Genomic DNA, 20,975 nt, shown 5'->3' on the forward strand with positions numbered 1-20,975 from the left:
TGGAAATGTGCAGCCAGTGCTTTGCTCCGCTATTTTATTTGTAAACTACTTTTGAATTTGAAGTGGCAAATTCAAATTTGGGTATGTGCTCCTTTGATATAAATGTGAATGAGTGGTTACCGGCAAATAAGGGATAAGTTCCACTTTGCTGTAAAAGACGTGACAAAAAATAAGGGAATGGGTAGATACTGTTTAGGTGGTAAAACCAATGTTTATGCATTTTTTAACAGTATAGATATAAACCTTTTTAAGAAGAAAGAAATTTATGGGTTGATAGGGCTTAGATTAGAGATTCTGAAAACGAAAAAAAAATGCTTTTTTCCAAAAGTAGATACAATTCATTTTTAAAGTAAATCCCTCAACTACTCTTTGATCTTTAATTGAAACGATTTTGTGCAGAGCAGCATAATTTTTATAAAGATGTTATATCTATACAGGGTTTCTTTTCCATGGTAAATGAATGTACATAATTTCAAGGTTTTCATGTTCAAAGTTTTAACCTATCTATTAAATACACTAAAATTTTTAATAAAGGCATTGTCTGGATTCATCCAATTCCTTTTGTTACAATTATGCCTAATTTGTAGTGAAGAAGCACAACAGATTTTGTAAAGAGGATAAATGCATACTTCAGTGAAAAATGTTGTAACCAGAAAAAGTCATGGGTTCCGCATAAAGTTTGCCAGCATACACAGTTCAGTCTACATAATACCCTTGTGTAGAGGATGAAGATATGGGAAAGTGGTTCAAAAGCACGATAGTCTTTTGGTTTGGGAAAATAAAAATTGAGAATCAAAGATGCATTTGAATCCAGGCGATATTTAACAATAACTGTTCTAATTACTATAAAATTAATATATATATTTAGCATGTCATCTCCAGTTGTTTGATGCATAAATTTGTTAACAAATAATATACTTATGAATATTTTGCAAAGACCTGTTTTCTCAAAATAAGCTGTTATACACATATATTTAGGAATTAAAAATATATGTGTATAACAGCCATTTTGTGAAAAAATCCCTGTGTGCTTGAAAAAAATGGATACCATAATTGGAATCAGTGCACCAAATAGTATAAAATTTCATTCATTTACTGTACAATCACTTTTTCATGACCCGAATTTTGCAGGTCTGTGTAATCTAAACAATTATGACTAATAACAAATGTTTTTTGACAATATTGAGATACAAAATTAACAGAGATAACATAATATTGCATCAAAAAGTGATGATGTTTGGAAGAAATAATTTTTAAAAATATAGTTTAAAAGTTTCATTAGATGAAAATCCTTCATACTTGTAAAGGCTTCAAAGAATTGTTGATTGTTGGCACCATCCATTGTTGAAACAAACAGAGGATCAATTGCAGCAAAAACAGCTTTAAAAAATATAAAAAGGAATGAAAAAACTGGAAGAAAGATACAAAAAGACAGTTCTTAAAACAATTGCATTTCATGATAGGAAAATTCCCTCTTCAAACCCAAACAATCGTTGCTAAATACAGTAAAACCTCTCCGAGAGTCAGCTGAAAGTTTCATGAAAATTTCGCAGTACAGGATGCTTCAAAAAGTTTTTGTCATACAGTTGAGCAGCGATTCCCAAAGTGTGTTCCGAAGAACCCTTGGGTTCCGCCGAAGGATGAGAAGGGTTCCGCCACAGTTGTTGCAAAAAAAAAATCCACAATAATTTGAGGAAAAAATAAAAGAAACAAGATCAAAAATTCAAAATGTTGTGCCACACTGTAACTATTAGCCATCATTAGCAGTGGCGCAGGCCCGGCTCCTGGCGTAGGCGACCTAGGTGGCTGCCTAGGGCGGCAGGTTTTAGGGGTGGCAAATTTCGAAATTGAAACATTTTTTTAAAGTATGAATATCTCTTTCAGCGGCATAAGATTTACTGCTTCAGTACTAAAATAATAATAATAATAATTTAGAGTGTGCACCAGTATTTGGATATGCGAAACATAGTTCAGAATTTAACAAAAAATTCAATTTGATTTTAGAGGAATCTAATTGTGTGACTTAAAAATCTTTTGAAAATACTAATATCTGTTTCAGTGCCATAAGAGCACAAGAGGCACTACTTTTATGTTAAAAAAGAAAATTTAAAGTGTGTACCAGTACTTGGACATGCAAAACCCAGCTTGAATTTTAAGTAGAAACTCACTTTAATTTTGAGCACTTTACTATCATTTTTATATGTTATTATTATTAAATGGGGGGTGGCAATATATCGTCTAGGGGGGGCAGAATTACTAGAGCCGGCTTTGCGGGTGGCGTACTGGGCTGCCTGGGTACCGGAAAATTCCCGGTACACCGACCCCTCAGCAGCCATTATTTTTTAATGGCATTTTTTTTTTCATGAGAAATATTTTCCTTTTAATCAATATTTAAAAATTACACATGCTTACAAAAAAAATGACTGTATTTTACTTCTCATTTTCATTTTATCACACCTAATCGCATTTAAGTTGAGCTTTTTCATAATGTCAGATTGTCTTTATTTGTTATTATTTTATTTGACACTTTTTTCACTTACATACTTTTTACCTTTCAGGCGCTGTTACTTTTTTTTAATTGCGCAAAGTATCATTACTACTCAAGAAAACTTTATTTTTTAAATTCAAAACATGACCAAAGGCGTAGTTTAGGAGGGCAGGGGGACATCTGTAACCGGCTGTAAAACCCCGGCAGTACAAAATTGAAGCTATAAAATACAAAAATAGTTTTCTCAATCTTAAAAGAAAAAAAGGCGATTGTGTCCATCAAAATCAGGGAAAGCGACTGTTCAGATATGAGAAATGCAACGCATACTCCTTCCCCAACATCATTAAAGATAGCCAAAGTTATCGTTTAAAGAACTTCAGTTCTGACAAATTTTACGGGTAACCCTGAACACCTCACTTCATTAAGATTCGGCTTAAAATTTTGTATTTTGACTTGAATTTCGAAATACCGAAAGAGTGCCCTTAACTTCAGCCCACCCCCAAAATTATAAAGATGCAAGAAGAAAAAACGGAATTAAGATTATTAAAGATATACTAAAATTTCATTTTTAATGGTTCAATTTCAAAACTTGTTCAAAGGAGCGGTGCTCCCGGCTGCAGCCAATAAATGTCAAAAATTTCGTTCCCAGGTCCTTAAATTTGAAAACCTTGCGGGAAGCCTTCTCTTCTCCCACCCATTAGAACCCGATCACAACTTTATAAAAAATCGGCTAAAATTTCATCTTTAGAGATTCAATTTCAAAAACTTGATGGGCAAAAGTACCTGATCTCCATCCCTTCCTTTCAATCTATCAAAAAAGGGCCGAAAATTACCTCTTTGGAATTCAATTTAAAAAAATTTCCTGGAAGAATCCCAAACCCCAGTCCTTTTAATGTCATCCAGAAGGAGAACGCCTAATCTACATCCTTTCATGTAAAATCATTAAGAACGTCTACAGTTACGGTTTTAGTACTTTAATTAGAAAACATTTGTAGAGGAAAACCTGTGAACTACTTATGTGCCACATCATTGAAACTCGACGTACCTCATTTTCAAGAACATTCTGGAGGAGTGCCTCTGATCTCAACACTGCACCAAAATTATTAAAAAATTATCCAAGTTTTCGTTTTTAATACTGTAATATCAACAAACTTCCGGGGGAAAGTTCCCCAACCCCAAGTTTTCTAATGTCATCTACGATTTCTTGCTATTGCGTATTTAAGATTTCAATTTTGAAAAATTTCCCATTCAACTAATGCTGTTTAAGATTTTGCACAACCATGTTTTAACATTTGACTTACAGGTCGAATATTTTGTTTCCCAGTCACAAACAATAATGGGGCTCCTTGAAATAAATGTAAAGCACCAAGGGTTCCATGGCCTAAAAAGCAGGGTTGGCAAGGTTTTGGACACTATGGTAAAAACCACGATAAAAACCCTGGTTTTTACCGTCCAGTCCAAAACCCTTGTGTCCAAAACTGTCCGAAAGTGTTTAAAACTATATTTTTAGAGAAATTGTATTTTTTGAGAAAACATCAAAAACAGAATAAAATGCATCAAAGTAAAGTTTTATATTGAACATTTTCAATGTGAACATACAAGTTATTTATGCCGCTGATTTTAATCTAGTTACAGAAGTTGAATTCTTAATTTAAATTTGTATGCATGAGTTTATTTTATTTATTTATTATTATTATTGCTATTTTTTTTATTTTTTTTATAATGGTAACCAAATTTACTTATGCTTGTGCATGTGTGCAAATGAAAGCAGGGTTGGCAAGGTTTTTACCATCCGGTTCAAAACCCTTGTATCCAAAAGTGTCTAAAACTATTTTTTGAAAAACCATCAAAAACAGAACAAAATGTGCCGAAATTGTTTTTTTTTTGGGCTATTTAATATATTTATTTAATGTGAACATTCAAGCATAGGCGGATTTAGGACTGAGTTCCTGGGGGGGGGGGGGGCGGCAGGAATTTTTTTTTGAGCAACATTTTTATAGCCCCCCCCCCTTACCCCCCTGTTTTTTGTCTATGCTTTACTTTTTGTGTGTTGTTTTTATTAATGTGTGTTTTCATGTTGCCCTTTTTGAATTGACCTTAAAAGAGGGGGCTGATATCAAGAGAGTTACACAGGGCTCCCATTTAAGTGAGAAATAGAATATTTCTAACTTTAGGGGTCCCGGGGTTTCTCCCTCGGAGGAAATTTTGTAAAATGGATATAAAATTCTGCATTTTGAAGCCTTATAAAGGTTAATGGGACAGACATAGAAAGTGATAACTAGATTATACAGTTGTACAGTATTGTTCAAACTTTGTAAGAAACAGCCATTTTAAGTTTGAAAGAAAAAATAAACTATAGATTTCTTATTATAACAACCTTTTTTTAATTATAAGTAGTGCAGAAAACCAAAAGGAATAGAGGTAGTGTATGATATTTTTTTCAGGCTAAACAGATTAACAATATGCAGTAGAAGTAAGATAAAAGTAATCAATGCTAAAGAATTTCCAAAATACTGCATTAAGGATTGAATATATAGCAAGATATGAAACATGTGAGTCACAAAAATTTATTTCGAATAATATGTTACAAACGCGAAAACCATGATTTTTACATTTTTAATGCAGGATGTGGTAAGGAGCTGAATTTGACAAATTTTGGCATTCCTCTCCCTCTACCATTTGTTAGAAATTTTAAAATTTAAGGTTTGTAGCCACAAGTTTCTAAATATTCAAAGTTTTCAAGCACTTGAAAATGAAATTAGTTTTTTCAACCAATTTTCATTTTTTAAGGAACGAATCATGCAATTTTTTTTGGGAGTTAGGGACCCACTTCAAAGCATGGGCCCTAAGCAATAGCTTGTTTATCTTATAGGCAAATTCAGCCCTGTTTGTAATTCACTCTTACCTGCAGATTTTTGCTTGATTTTTTTGTAATTTTTACGAAAATTCCTCAGTTTTCACAATTAAAGGATTTTTACGATTTTACCAATCTTTGTTAGGGTTTTTATAGATTTTTATGAAATTTTACAAATTTCACAAAACTTTTGATGACTGAATTATTTAGATTTCAATAATGACAAGGACTGACTCACTTAGACTTAGATGATTATGACTTACCTTACTTTTTAAACATTATTTATAAAGTAAAATTGTAATTTCCCTCTAAGTAAAAAGATTCAATTAATCAGAACACTCAGATAACTGAAATTTATTCAATTTGTGTTAGAATTTAATTTCTCTCTCTCAAAAAAAGTGTGGGGGGGGACTATTTTTTAGAATCTCTCAAAAAGCCAATTAATTTTTGGTAATGGCTTTGAAAATCTTATGAATAAATTGCACAAATATGCTTTAAATGTGGACACAAATCATAACGAGTAGATCGTTCTTTTAGCGCGAATGGGGTGGGGATCCTCTCTTTTTTTTAGGTTCTAATTTGTTAAAATAATCGTCAATTATCATTGAGTGTTGCAGCTTAATGTAGAGCTTGTTTAGCCTATATTTTCATACACTTGCCCAAATGATTTTCAGTCAAAAATAGTGAATTTAGACACATTTTCAGCACCCCAGTGACAGCTGCACTATTTGTATTTGATGTTCGTTTTTTTTTCCTTTTCTTTTCTCCCATCAGAAAAGGACATTCGCTATTCTCTTTATTTTCACTGAACTATTCAAAAAAGAAAAAAGTCATGATTTTTTTGTTTTAAGATTTTGGAAGATGTGTTGTTACTATATAAAGTCCTCTCAAAACTGCGGGGTATTGCCCTTATGCCCCCCCCCCATAAATCCACCCATGCTCTTCTAAACTAATCAAAAAAAGAAAAAAAAATGATTTTTTTTTATTTTTGGAAAATGTGTTATTACTACATAAAGTTCTCCCAAAACTGAGGGGCATTGCCCCCCTCTGCCCCCCCATAAATCCGCCCATGCATTCAAATATAAATATATATATAGCTTATATATACAGCAGATTTTAATCTAGTTATATGTAGAAATTAAATCCTTCATTAAATATTTCAATTTGTATGAATTAGTTTTTTCTCTTTCTTGTTTTCATAAACCAAATTTTTCGACATTTATGCATGTGTTGAAAGAAAGTGTTTAAAATATAGTGCAATAATTGACTTAAATGCAATAAATGACAATTTTTTGTAGTTACAAAATGTATCATATTGAAAATATGAACTAAAAAAGAATAGTACAAATTTTAAAATATAAGGTGTGTTTAATCATTAATTTCTTGTTCTTTAATCTATGATTTAAAAAATAATTTTCATTAAAACATCACGCAAAATTTATTTGCGAAAACCATTAAAAAATTTAGCTTCTTTAAAAATATTGTACATGTAATAACATTCCTTTGAGTTATTAATAGAACTGAAATTAGTTGTCTTGGTAGCAATGTGAATTTCCTTTCATGGCTGTTACATTCCATTCAACTGTTACAAAAGGAAGTTTTTATATGATCGAGTTATTGGCATTTTATTTTAAGTAAAATATTTTTTAAATGAACATTTTGGAGAAAAGTATTATCAAATACTCATTAATTAAACCTCATTAATATTTATATTTATGCATTACAAATGTTGTAGTAAATACAAATTGATTGGATTACACCCATTCAGCTTTAGCATAGTTTTGGACAGTTTCGAACACTTTTCGACAGTTTTAGACAGTTTTGGATGGTAAAAACCACCTGGCCTGTCCTGAACCAGTTTTGGACAGTCCAAAACCCAACCCTGTTAAAAAGTTTGGGAACCGCTGCAGTAGAGTCTCGAAAATCCAAGGTTATTGGGGCTAGCACCACCCCAGATTACTGACAGATTATTGAAAACTGGGATTATCTGGAAAATTCTTAGCACTTACAATTTTCACTATTTGGATGACAAAAGAACATACATAACTTTTACTTCCCTGTCTCCAATAAAGGAAGTATTGTAGGAACAAAAAATTTTCACCTAAATTTGATTTTAATCACCCATGAATCTATTTTCATAAGTGTTCCAATATATGTATGTATTTATTTATGTAGGAACGTGAGAGAAACAAAAAAATCCTATTTGTCTACCTACGAGTTCATTTTGATTAGCTTTGTCAAGAATTATTTCGTCTCATGTGAAGAGAAAATTTCACTCCACTGAGGACACAGCAGTTGCAATTGCTCTTTATTACTTTACTGCAAGCAATTATTTAAGTTTTGTAATAAGTAAAAGTCTTTGATTTGTAGATGACACAAATCATCTTTAGATATTAAAAATTTTCATCATTCAAGAAGTGTACAAGGAAAGGTCTGATGTGGATACACACATTAAATAATTTTCTTTTACTCTAATAATGTATAGATAATTTCATCATCCAAAGAAAAAAGAAACTGTACATTTTTTGCTCCTTTCTCTTTCAAGACATCTAGAAAGCGACTATATGTGTAGTTCCAAAAAGAAAAAACCTCTGTTTGAAGAAAAAAAAAACATTCTTACTAGCGAGGGGGAAAAAATCTGAACTTTTTGATGACTTGAATTACGCGGAACCTTGGACTTTCAAGACTCATATCATAATTACAAGATAACTTCTATAATAATGCAGAATAAGCAAGTCCAACACATATTTCTTATCTTTACTAATAATAAAGCTGAAAGTCCCACTGTCTGTCAGGATCTCTGTGACACGCATAGCGCCTAGACCATTCAGTCGATTTTCATGAAATTTGGCACAAAATTAGTTTATAGTATAGGGGTTCAAAGCGATTTTTTGAAAATTCGATGTGGTTCTTTTTCTATTCCAATTTGAATAACAAAATTCGCATAAGATGGACGAGTAAATTACGAAATTATCATTACGTGGAACCGTAACATGGGCACAAGCCAATTGGCGAGAAAATTCACAATACATTATTTGTAAATATACAGGCGAACCAAAAGACCTTTTAATTTTCTATTATCGGCAAAGCCGTGCGGGTACCACTAGTTTAGAATAAAGTTTGAGACTTTTCTAAAGGGCGAATAGTAATTTATTAAGAGCAAATATTTGATGAGTTTTTTTACATTTTTCGAAGAAAAAATACATTTTGCGACTTAAGATTTTACTTTTCTAGGAAACAGTTTTTTTCAAGTTTGGTTTTCAGTTCGAAATGTAAAGCTCTAAACCAATTGTTTTTCATTGTGTTTGAATCTTTGATGACTTTATCCATTTCCCCACATTGAAAATTTAGCTCCTTAAAGGCACAGTAGTTCATTTGTACTAAGAATGTTTATAATGCACACAACATGCTGGCTAGTTAATTTAAACAAATTTCAAATAAATGATTATCATTCATAGACTAATTAACCAAAAGCCTTCTTCTTGGTCAGCATTCTGATTATCAAAGCTCTCCACTGCCGATTCGTGCTGGAAGGATTCAGAGTTGTACTGTATTAACTCTGGCTCCAATTTTCCATTCTGATATTAGCTCATAATTTTAGTATCCTTCCCTAGATTTATAAAAATGCTTTTTGATAGTGTTGCAAGCCAGATCACTGATCAACTAATGAAACAAACGTGATTGACATTTTTAAAGTTTAAAAAAGTCTATGGACTTTTGGATCACCCTGTGCCCAAATCCGAGTTTACTGAGTAATAATAACAGATTTATTGATTTTTAGTAATGATTTAGAACCATATAGGCAATTAATTTTGGATGATATGCAATTGAATCTAGAGGGTTGCTGCAACGCAGGAAAACAATAAATAAACTCACCATTTCTAGAAGCCTTTTAACCAAGAATCTTTTTCGTATTCGTGTTGAACGAGGAAAATTCAACTCGTAACATAATGTAGGGGCAAGTAAGAAGTAATACACATCTGCAAGGCATACAAACATCATTATTTTAAAGTCCATTTCATAATATTTTTTTAAAATCTCAAATATTAATAACAGCAATAAAGAATAAATTAGAGCAAAAAAAGTTTTCTAAAATGTTACAAGAAACAGAGCCTTTCAGCACTTACTTTTTTTCGAAAAAATAAAATTGTAACAAAACTCATTTTAGCTATCTCTAACATTATTTTTTAGTGTCAGCCAAAAATTTATATATTGGAAAAAAAAAAAAAACCCAAGATCCTACTATGTTTTTAGCAGAATAACATAATACATGAAATCAAATTCCTTTGAATATTAAAATTTCATGTTCATTGCTATAATGTTAACATGTAGTATCTTCACATAAATATTCAATACAGTGTTTATGTAAAGCTGAATACAACAGTTGGCATAATAGTGTAAATCTCTCAATTTGTATCTACAGGGTTGTCTACCAAGGAGTAAGGAGTTAAAGCACAGCCTAATATACAGAGGTTGGGGGTCCTAGCTCTGTAAAAATGGCTAAGCCATTTCAATATTGCCAGGGGTGTTGGGTATTTTTACTTTGGAAGATTCTACTATTAGGAGGGGGTGAGGTTCATAGTTTTAGGGTGAGGGGTGTACCATTGCTCTTGGAGGGAATGGGCACCATTGGTGTACAGTGAAATCTCTCTGAGTGGTCGCCCCTCCGTTCCGCAAAATTTCGCCCACTGAGAGGGGGTGGCCGCTTTAAAGGGTTTTCGCTACAGTTGCAACTGATTAGTTAATTTAAATCAATCCCAAACTAATGGATATGGTTGAAAAAGGCTTATTTTTGGCTGTCTCATTACCCAGATAATTTTTCTAGTCAGCAGTGTAATAATCAAAGCTCTTCATTGCTTTTCCAAGCCGGAAAGAATTTGAAATCGTACTCAATTCTCTCTCTGATTTTGTGAGTTCATATTGCTTAGAACTTCAATAAGTTGTTCGAGATTCATAAAATGAACTCCGACAGTATTGTTTGCAACCCAGATTACATATACACACTGACCAACTAATAAAATAAACGTGTGTGACAATTTTACTCCAAAATTATCAGAATTCGTTAAGGTCAGTAAGAATTCTCCTCTTTGAACTGAAAAGCTACAGATTAGAAACAGAAAATGAATAGATTTTCCTGGAAAATAGAATGGACGCATCCACTCAATGGGCGTTCAGAAGGGTTGGGTGGCTGTTGCTAAGGTTGTTTTAAACATGAAGTCTATGGGCTAAAAAATCTGTGCCGCAAGAAAGTGGTCGTTAAGAGGGCTGGCCACTTAAGACAGGTGGCCGCTCAGAGAGGTTTCACTGTTTAAGAACTGATTTCTAACATTCTTTTTTAGTACTTAAAAGCAATAATTTTTTCGTAGCTAAAATAAATCTTTTTTATACATTTTCTAAGGGTTAGCAGCCAAAAAATACATAGCAAAAAAATTTTTAGTTAAAAATGAAGCCAGAAAATTAATTAAAAATAAAAGTACACAAACATTTGTAACATAAAGGTACTTGCAGTGCTGAGGTGGGATAATGCCATTCTCTAAAATGTTTTTTGCAAAAATAATGCAAATATGAATAAAAATTAGTTTCCAACCATCTCTTTCTTTGGTGAGTTTTCCCAGACACTTTTTTTTCCAACTACAGTTCTAGGTACCTGTGTGGTCATGTATACTTGTTACAAGTTATGCTTTTTGAACTTATATTTTTTAAAGAATTTTTTATAAGATAACAAAGAATACAACTTCAACATGTAAAGAAAATTGTGTGAGCAATGTACTGCATCATGAAGTTAGTTTTAACAGCAGTTGTAGTCTAGAGAAAAGCTCACTACCAAACGGCATGATCTTGAGGGTCACGAATCTGAACAAAATTCTGGATTTAGGTTCATTCTCACTAGATATGAGCCCAAGTAAGGCCGGTTGACTGCATAGGCTCTAGTTTGGCCATGAGGGTCAAAAGTTGCTAGTTTGGCTCCACAAATGCAATGGAGTTTCTTTTGGAATTAACCTTTTTTTTTTTTTTGCTACTATAGTGCCTTATGAGCCAATAGCGCATTTGTATTGAATATACAAGGTTAATTACAAATTTCAATAATTTGTTCTCTAATTTAAATAAAATATTTGTAATTGCAGTTAAGCGAAAAAAAAAGAAAAATAAAACTTTATCATACTATTCTGCTACAAAAGTAATAATTATTTAAAACATTTATTCCAACTGCAATTAAAAACATTGTTAAAAATCTAGTGTTGTTGATGCAGAAAAATTGTTATCGAAACATAAGAGAGCGAGAAAAATAATGGACTAACAAATTTTGAACGCTAAACCCGAAGAAAGCGTAAGAAATTGATACATTCTTAAACCTCAGAACTATTTTTCAGTATTTTCAAACTAAAATGAATTGAAAAATAAAACAATCTTTTAACAAATATAATATTTGCTAGTGTAAAAAAAAAAAAAAAATTCAATCCAAAGGAATCCTTGTTGCATTTCTGGAACCAAACTACCAACTTAGGACCCCTATTGCAGCCATACTATGGCCTATGCAGTCAAACCGCTTTACCTGGGCTCATATCTAGTGGGAATGGACCTATATCTAGAATTTTGTCCAGATCCATGACCCGCAAGGTCGTGCTGTTTAGCAGTCAGGAATAATGTGAGAGAGTGCTTAAAGAAATACAATGAAGAACAATCCCTACTATAAAAGAAGGAAATTAAGTATTTAATAGGTTCAAAAATAAAATTTTGGATTAGGAACAGAATTATTGGACGATGCTTCAATAATGCTATTTTTATGTTTAATACTTATTAGGGGGATGCAGTCTAAATTAATTTTAATATTAGATATTTTATAAAGTGTTTTTGCTGATTAGTTTTTAAATAAATGTTCATTTTGCGTGCGAAAACATTGTCAGTTTTCATTCTCTCCAAAACTCTTTTAGACCTGGAAAGTTGATAATCATAGAAACCTTTCTGCAAAAACCATTTTTTTAATATACATATTCCAAAATTTCGGATAACATTTTTTCTTTGCCGGATTTTTAAGTAGAGCAGATGATGATCTCTTTTTACTTTCCATATGTCTTTACATCTACAATGGTAGAGTAACTCAAAGCACAAAATGGGTCCATATAATTTAAATGTGGCCATAAAAGGGATGAATTCACATGAAGAAGGGGAGCTTTAATAATGGTGTAATTGTATTAAGAAATAAAAAAGGAAATTGTAAACAACTAGACAAGAAAAAAAGAACTTGCCTTTCAAGTTCAAATTATTTGGGTAACTAACTAAGTTAGACGAGGAGCCTCCATTTCTGACATCTGCAAAATTAGAAGAAAGAAATTAACTGTAAGAACAAAAGTAGTGCAAAATCATAAAACAGTAAAGGAAGAAATGAAAATTTCTTACATTTGTTTCACTAAGAGAAATTAGAAAAAGCTAATTAGAATAACGGAAAGTACCAAAATAAATAAATAAAATACATCAGGCTTTCAAATTTTTGATAATATCATGCAATAGGTTCAACCATGATGATACTTTAAATTCTAATGTAAGACAAGCTTTAAACTTAGATTAATGCACAGGTAAAATTTATATATAAAATATAATCTTGATTCAACATTTGTCAAGGGACTGGAAAAAGTTATCTTTAAATCGAAGAGCAAGGACATGTAATGCAGTTAAATCCGTACCAGAGATATATATCATTAAATTAAGGAAATTGTTGAATTGTTAAATCGAAGTTACATTGTACTTAAAGTAATTTCTTATCTAGTAGTATGGCAATAAATTTTGGTGCCACATTTTGAGATAATTAATAACAATATATTTGCTCTTCATTAGTGTACACAAAATCGAATAATTTAAACATGTTTAAGAATGAATTATTTTTCATAACAATGAATTGAAACACAATAAGTTTGCACAGATGAAAAAATCACTTCAATGGAAAGTTTGACTAAAAAGGCAAAAGATTTTAAACCTTTACGACGGCCTCTGTCTGATGAAACACTACGTCTTCTGACTTTATGTGTAGGAGAGGAACTTTCTCTGCACCAAAAGTTAACCATATGGTATGATATCAATTTGAAGAACACAATGGCCACAAATCCAAGAACAAAAGATGCAGCAACTATAAAACATAATAAAAACATAAATATATACTATTTTTATAAATAACTGTAAATAAGAATTAAATGCACAAAACTTTCAAACACAAAATTAACAAGTTTAAGAGCTTTTCACAGTACCTGCATGACAATCAGTGACATATACTACCACAGGTGGAATTAAAACTTCTGCTGTCAGTAAGCATACAATCAGAAATCTACTTATATTCTCACTAAGATGTCCCTAAAAGAATGCATGTTTCACAATTAGAAAGTTTACCTTTTTCTTAAGCAATTTTTTTTTAAACTTAAATTTAAATATGAAACTAATCACTATTCCATTGGGCTAAGCACATAAGTAGTATCTGCAGCTGAGCTCAAAATGAGAAACTACACTTTAAAATTTTATGTGGGCATACATTTGTTTCAAATACCCCCTTTTCAGAATCTTTATAAAAGTTATTTCCCACTCACAAATGACCATAAAATATAGCATATGGGTAAAGTATGTTATAAAGAACTACCTTGTGACAATAACTTGATTTAGATAAAAGGTGCAAATACGACTTTGGTGCTTAACACGACATATTATAATACAAGGAAGAGTATACAGGGTGAGTTCGATCGAATCTGCCATACGAAAGGAGGTGATAGAAGAGCCCAAGCAGAGCATAGAACCATCCATTATCGTGGTTAATATATTCCTTATATCTACCATATCTTGGTTATCCTTAACTATAACCAAGTTATGGTAAATATAAGAAAAATGAGTAAAATAACAAAATTCTGAGAAAACAACATATTTCTGAAATTCCTGTAGGACCTACACACAAAATAAGTACATATTTGGAAAGAGCAGACTAAATCCTACAAAATGACACTTTTCCCATCAAGATAGTCACGTTTAACAACGAGCTACCAGCTTTGAAACATTGGACACTCAGGATTGAAATGGTGGCAAAGTTTTCAATCGGCATTTTCAAAAACAACCGTATGAGCTACAATCGGGCAACTCTGCAAAAAACTGACCCATCTCACTAGCTTTGAGATGATACAACAACAAATCATATTGGACTTCAAGTTCAGCAGAAATTCAGGCTTTTGTTTGAAACAGTGTAAAAATCTGCATTTGTTGAAAAAGGAAAAGCAGCGAAGAGGCGCATTTTTTTTTTTTTTTTGTATAAAATTTTCTGTTTTACTTAAGTATGTTGCTCTCTTTGTTTAAGATAATGATATTTTTATATCAAAATAATAGTTTAAAGTTACATAACATCAATGAGTACATTTAATCAATCACAAAAATTTACAATAGATGCTGAAATTGGTTGCTGCTACACCTGATACTTGCCCTTGCTTTTTTGCGAATGGAAACAACCGTTGCTCTAAGTGAAATTCCATTTCTTTGTTTTACTACTACTCCATCAAGCCAGTTGCGCTATTCCTGCAAACTGGATACTTCTCTTTTCTATACTTCTTGTTTTAAGAATCCCCAAAAAAGTCCACTGGCGATCTAGGTGGCTAAAGAATGGGACCCATATGAACAATCCATTGGGGATACTGTTCAGTCAGAAAATTCTGAACAGCATTTGAAGAATGTGTAAGGGCACGATCGTGTTGGAAAATGATTTTCCCTCTCCCTGGAGGAGGAATAGCATTAAAATAAGCCAGACAAGTGATGTTTAATGAACTCTAAATGTGTGCTTCCTGTTAGGCTTCTTTCGAGACACATACGGACCATTCAAAAGATCTCCGATTACAACCAAACATTTAAGCAGAATCGAGTTTTGAACAATGAGCTCCCGGTTAAAAAAGGATATGTTCAGCATACTGACACCAGTTTTGCAAATTTATGATGGCCCCTCTAGTGAACAACGACTCATCTGTCGACTGTATCTTTCTTAGAAAATGGTGTTCTTCAATGTCTCGGGCTAGTAGCCATCTGCAAAATGTTACCCCGCTTTTCTAAGTCTGAATTGCGCAGTTCTTGTACTGGTGTAAAATGGTAATGGTGATACTTGTTTTGGTGCAATTTTTTCATATCTTTACTTTGTGAAATTCCACCTTCTCTAGCAATTGTGCATGAACTCACACTTGGGTTTTTCACTACTCGGACTATCACATACTCCTCAACATTGGCAGAACCGTGATCCTGGCCCATTTCCTGTTTCGGAGAGGGCGGAAATAATTATTCAGCACAAATGGTAACCCTGCTCATTTTCAAATGCCGTTCGGAATTTTCTGACTGAACAGGATTGGTCGTATGGGTCCCATTCTTTAGCCATCTAGATGGCCAGTGGACTTTTTTGAGGATTCTTAAAACAAGAAGTATAAAAAACATAAGTAGCCACTTCGCAGGAATTGCGCAACTGGCTTGATGGAGCAGTAGTAAGACTAAGAAATGGAATTTCACATAGAGCAAAGGTTGTTTCCGTTCGCGAAAAGGCAAGGGCATGTATCAGGTGTGGCGGCGACCAATTTCAGCATCTATTGTTATTTTTTATGATTGATTAAATGTTGGTGTTATGTAACTTTTTAATTATTGATTTTTCCTTTGTGAAAAGCATGGGAAAGACATGCTTCTTTTACTCCTATTTATTGTTATCTCTTGTGTTTTTTCACTTAATAAAATGTTAAAACTATTATTTTGATAAAAAATATCAGTATCTTAAACAGGGAAAGCAATATGCTTACATGAAACAGAAAATTATAAACAAACAAAGAATGAAAATTGAAAATTATTTTAAAAGCATTGTTTAAAATAATTACAAACATTTATTTGTTAAAAAACACAAGATGGCAACAGTTAAAAATTTCAAATCATTAAGATTTTCTGGCTATTTTCCAACAGTTAAAATCATGCGAAATACACAGACGACAGTCTATTACAATTTATCTTTTTTATTGTTGCATTTATAAAGCTATTTTTATTCACAAATAAAAAAAAATCAGCTTCCCATGGAGCGTCTGGTTCCAAAATTGAACCAAATTGAAACTATTGTTGACAAATGGATTCACATTTATTCCAAATTTCATCCAGAACATAGCATTACTTCTTGAGATATGGCACTAACAACGAAAAAAAAGAATGCTCGATTGCACCACTCCCTTTTCAGCTATTGACACCAAAATAGAATAAGCTCCTATACCCTTTAGAGACTACTTTTTGATAAGTTTTTGTTTGATTCCGTTCATTATTTCTTGAGATACAGCAGTCACAATTGACAACAAAAAATGTTCTATAGCTCAACCCCCGTTTGAGCTATTGACACCAAAATTGAATCTGCACATGTACCTGTTAGGGGCAACATATGGACCAAATTTTGTTTGATTCTGCCAGTTACTTGCTGGGGAATAGCAGGCACTTATAACTCAAAAAACGTCCCATTGCTCCACCCCCCTTGGAGGAATTCGTGCCAAAAATTAATGGGCACAACTTCACATAGCGGCACATATGTGTACTAAATTTTGTTCAATTTCATGCGGTAGTTTTTGCTGTAGAGCGGCCACAAAAAAACTGGTGACACACACACAGATAGACATTTTCCAAAACTGGTCGAAATGGACTCAGCACACCTCAAAACGTTCGACTCTTTGCTGGTTTTCCTTTTTCAACGAATGCATATTTTTAGTTTCAAACAAAAGCCTGAATTTCTGATGAACTTGAAGCCCAATATGATTTGTTGTTGTATCATCTGAAAGCTAGTGAAATGGGTCAGCTTTTTTTTTTTTTTTTTTTGCAGATTTGTCCGATTGTAGCTCATACGGTTGTTTTTGAAAATGCCGATTGAAAACTGTGGCACCATTTCAATTCTGAGTATGTCCAATGTTTCAAAGCTTGTAGCTCGTTGTAAAACATGACTATCTTGATGGGAAAAGTGTAGTTTTGAAGCTTTTAATCTGCTCTTTCCAAATATGTACTTATTTTGTGTGTAGGTCCTACATGAATCTCAGAAATCGGTCTTTTTTTTTAATTTTGTTTTTTACTCATTTTCCTTATATCTACCATAACTCGATTATGGTTAAGGATTGGACACGATAATGGGTTGTTCTATGTTCCACTTGGGTCTTCTATCATCCCCTTACGTATGGCAGATTCAATCGAACTCACCCTGTATATAGACATGCTGTTTTATTGCACTAACTTCACACACACACAGGTGAACAAAAAAAAATCTACTACTAAAAAGTATATGAAATCTTTCAAAACAGGTAATTCATTTACAATGAAATTATTTTGTTCATTAAAGTTCTTACAATAGATGCTTATGTGACTATACCTAACACACACAAAAAATAAGTTTTAAAAATCCAAATTTATACTAAATTTTCTGAAAATTATTTATTGAATTATTAGTGCTGATCAATACTATACTAAATCAAATAGAGATAAATGACATTTCAAAAAGGTGTTTTAGAGATGAAGAGTAAAAAAAATATAAGGATTTGATTTTTGCCTCTCTCTAACCCAGAATAATTCAGAATAACAACAATAATAATAATGCAGCCAACTATACTCAAATTTTGCTGAACTAACTCACTTTAAAAAAAAGAGCTTAAAAATGTTTAATGATAACATTACAAATTTTTTTATTAAAAATACCAAAAGCTCTCAAGAACTGTATTAATATTTTGCATGGTGTACAGGTCTGTTAGAGTCACTAGTTAAATTAAAAAAAAATAGTAAACCTTACTTTGGCAAGCAGTTTCTCAATCCCAAGAGACAACAATGGGAAAATGCCCAGACCTGAAACAAAAAGAATAGTTTAAAAAATGGCACAATAATTCTGAATACAAACCAAACAAGCATGTTTCAGAATGTGTTTCATTTATTTGAATGACCTTGAATTCTTGCACTAAAAATTTTATTTTAGCATTTTTGATTTTTAAGACAAAGAGCTTTGAACTGCCCCCTCACTTTCAAAAGTAAAGGGGCTTTGCCCCTCCATTTATCTTAGTTCAAAATTAAGGATCAACTGAAAAATAATAAAATACAGTAGAACCTCCCTTAAGGGACACCTCTGAATAAGGGACACTACTAAGGTATTTAAGGGACATTTTTACTGGTCCCAGTCCCTTTGAATAGGGACCTCCATATATTTGCCTCTAATTATGTGACACTATTTAAGGGACAGTCACAGAGAAAAAAAATTACAAAAAAATAAGTATAAGAAATGTATAAGAAAGAAATAATTTACTGGAATTTAAGTTTCACTTTTCCTCTAAAAGTTAATTGAGGAGAGTTTAACATAAAGAAATAAGTATATATTGTAAAAATCTTGTTGAGATTTACATGCATGATTTGTCTGCTCAGATATTTATTCAAGCCCGCTCAGGGCGAGTGGCGCAGTCATGGGAGGGGTTTTGGGGTTCCCCTCCCAGAACACAAGCACATTCATTTCCTCCATTAAAATGAAGGGAAAAAAGCAGAGTATTTGAGCTTTTCCAAGCGGAATAGGTTTCAACAAAATTCACCCCCCATAGGTTCAACCCCTCATTCCCACTGGTATAAGAAAGCTAAAATGGTGTCAATAGAGTTCTACAGCGTATCGTAGTCTCTCAGCACTTCCATCACTGCACAAATCCGTTTTAGGGAAATCTAGAGAGAAAAAGCTTACAGCCTACTGCACTAGATTTTCTGAGGCTCTTTACCAATTCTCATCGAAAGATCAAAACCGTTATTAGCTAGCATTTGACATTCATAAAGCCATAAATGTATGTGAGGTGGAGGTTTTAAATGATCTCGCGAAAAAAACACAAAAAATGAATAAAAGATTAAAGTAAAACTAATGATAAATATTCTGTGCGTTTTCCCACTTTCTTTGTTTCATAGTGATATCAATACGAATTATTAATTGTTTTAAAGCAATTACTTTGAATGAATAATTACTAATGATGTAGAAACTCTTTGATATTGAATAATTAAGCATTGTAAATGAATGGGAAAGAAAGCAACAATTTTCGATTTTGAAAACCCCTCCCAGAAAAATTATCTGGATGCGCCACTGCTCAGGGCCAAAGAAAAGTGCACAGAAACTAACTAGTTTTTAATATAAAAATTGAAATGTGAGCATTAATTGTAATTCACATTGTCTTGTATTGTAAATTACATGATATAAAACAAATCCATGCAATGAATTACTTAAAAATAATTGCTTTATGCTGCAAAACTTTGGCACTATCAAAATTTTCACTTAAGGGGAATCAGTACCCTCTATACCGTCAATGTTAATTTGCACATATTCATGTACCTTTTTCTGAAAATATATTAAAGATACAATTATGACACTGAAAAAAAAAATTTACAGAAAGAAGAAAGCTTAGTTTTTTTAAAACAAATTCTAATGTACAAGTCACTGTATTTTTTTCAAAAAATGCCATTTTCCAACACAGAATCAGCTCTGTAAAAAATATTTTTCGAGTATGAGGAAAAATATACTTCAGTAAATGCTATTAGATGTATGGAATAGATATTAAAAATTTCAAAGTCTAACACAATTTAGTTTCTGAGAAAAAGGAACATTTAGTTTCAAAAATACCATTTCGAGATATTGCAATTAAAAGGGGTAAATCATACCTCATCAAAATAGACTTACATATTTTTAAAGCTTATTTTAACTTACTTCTAATATGAGCACGATCAAGAAATTTGTATCATGAAAAGGTATTGAAATGGAGTTTCAAAATAAAAAAAATTCAAACGATCAAATTTTTGAAAGTATTTAGGGAACTGACTCCCTTTAACTTTAATTAATCTCATAATAAAAACTCAAAACTTTCATTAAGTATGAATTTTATTTAATATTATATGAAAATTTTTTAGCATTTAATCATAAATAATAATATGTAGTTTAAGTCTGCAAAAATAGTATACTGAGTTACCACACTGCATACATCGAGTCAAATACCTCCGAAGAAGGGACACCTCTATTTAAGGGACAAAATGTCTGGTCCCAATAGTGTCTCTTATTGAGAGGTTCTACTGTATATTGATACACGCGTTTAAAGAAAGATGAATTAACTTAATATGTGTGTATTATAGTTTTCTTATGCTATTGCATCACAAAAATGAAAAAAGAGCCTTGAATTGGAAGGGGGTGGATACTGTGGCCATCTATCCTGATTTTTAAAGCATTGCCCCGGATTTTTAAGAGAAGTTTATTTAATCAATAGTGACGTTAAAATTCAATTGTTCATTTTTTTAAAGTCAACTTTAGAGGTGCCGCCCACCGAAACTGCTCCCCCCCCCGGGCAATTCCTTTGGCCCCTCACTATTTTGGAGCACCAGCTGCCTATGCTATACAAGTTTTATGTTCTTATGTTATGTTATGGTGGAAAATTTTTTAAACCTTTCTTGATTGTTATATAAATTTAGTAATTATTAAAAATTTATTAATATTAAAATTAAACTTCTGGAAAAAAATAATACATAAACAGTTGAAGGAACTAAAAAATATAGTTAAAGGAACATCATTACAAATCTTATTTGTTTTCTATACTTTTGTTTGGAGTAAGTGGAAGAGGATGGGATGATTAT

The 20,975-nt window shown here is 32.1% G+C and overlaps 1 protein-coding gene across 1 annotated transcript in view; it reads right to left on the minus strand.

Annotated features, from left to right (window-relative positions):
* The window catches only part of LOC129229466 (diacylglycerol O-acyltransferase 1-like), a 56,870-nt gene that overhangs the window by 19,447 nt on the left and 16,448 nt on the right, over nucleotides 1-20,975 (minus strand). The window contains exons 5-10 of the mRNA XM_054863779.1: nucleotides 18,133-18,185; nucleotides 13,583-13,685; nucleotides 13,315-13,464; nucleotides 12,590-12,652; nucleotides 9,219-9,322; nucleotides 1,300-1,380 (exon numbers count right to left, since the gene is read on the minus strand). Of these exons, the coding sequence (XP_054719754.1) occupies nucleotides 1,300-1,380; nucleotides 9,219-9,322; nucleotides 12,590-12,652; nucleotides 13,315-13,464; nucleotides 13,583-13,685; nucleotides 18,133-18,185 (554 nt within the window). The remainder of the gene's footprint in view (nucleotides 1-1,299; nucleotides 1,381-9,218; nucleotides 9,323-12,589; nucleotides 12,653-13,314; nucleotides 13,465-13,582; nucleotides 13,686-18,132; nucleotides 18,186-20,975) is intronic.

This window comes from Uloborus diversus, chromosome 9 (genome assembly GCF_026930045.1).
Source record: "Uloborus diversus isolate 005 chromosome 9, Udiv.v.3.1, whole genome shotgun sequence".
Classification (NCBI taxonomy): Eukaryota; Metazoa; Arthropoda; class Arachnida; order Araneae; family Uloboridae; genus Uloborus; species Uloborus diversus.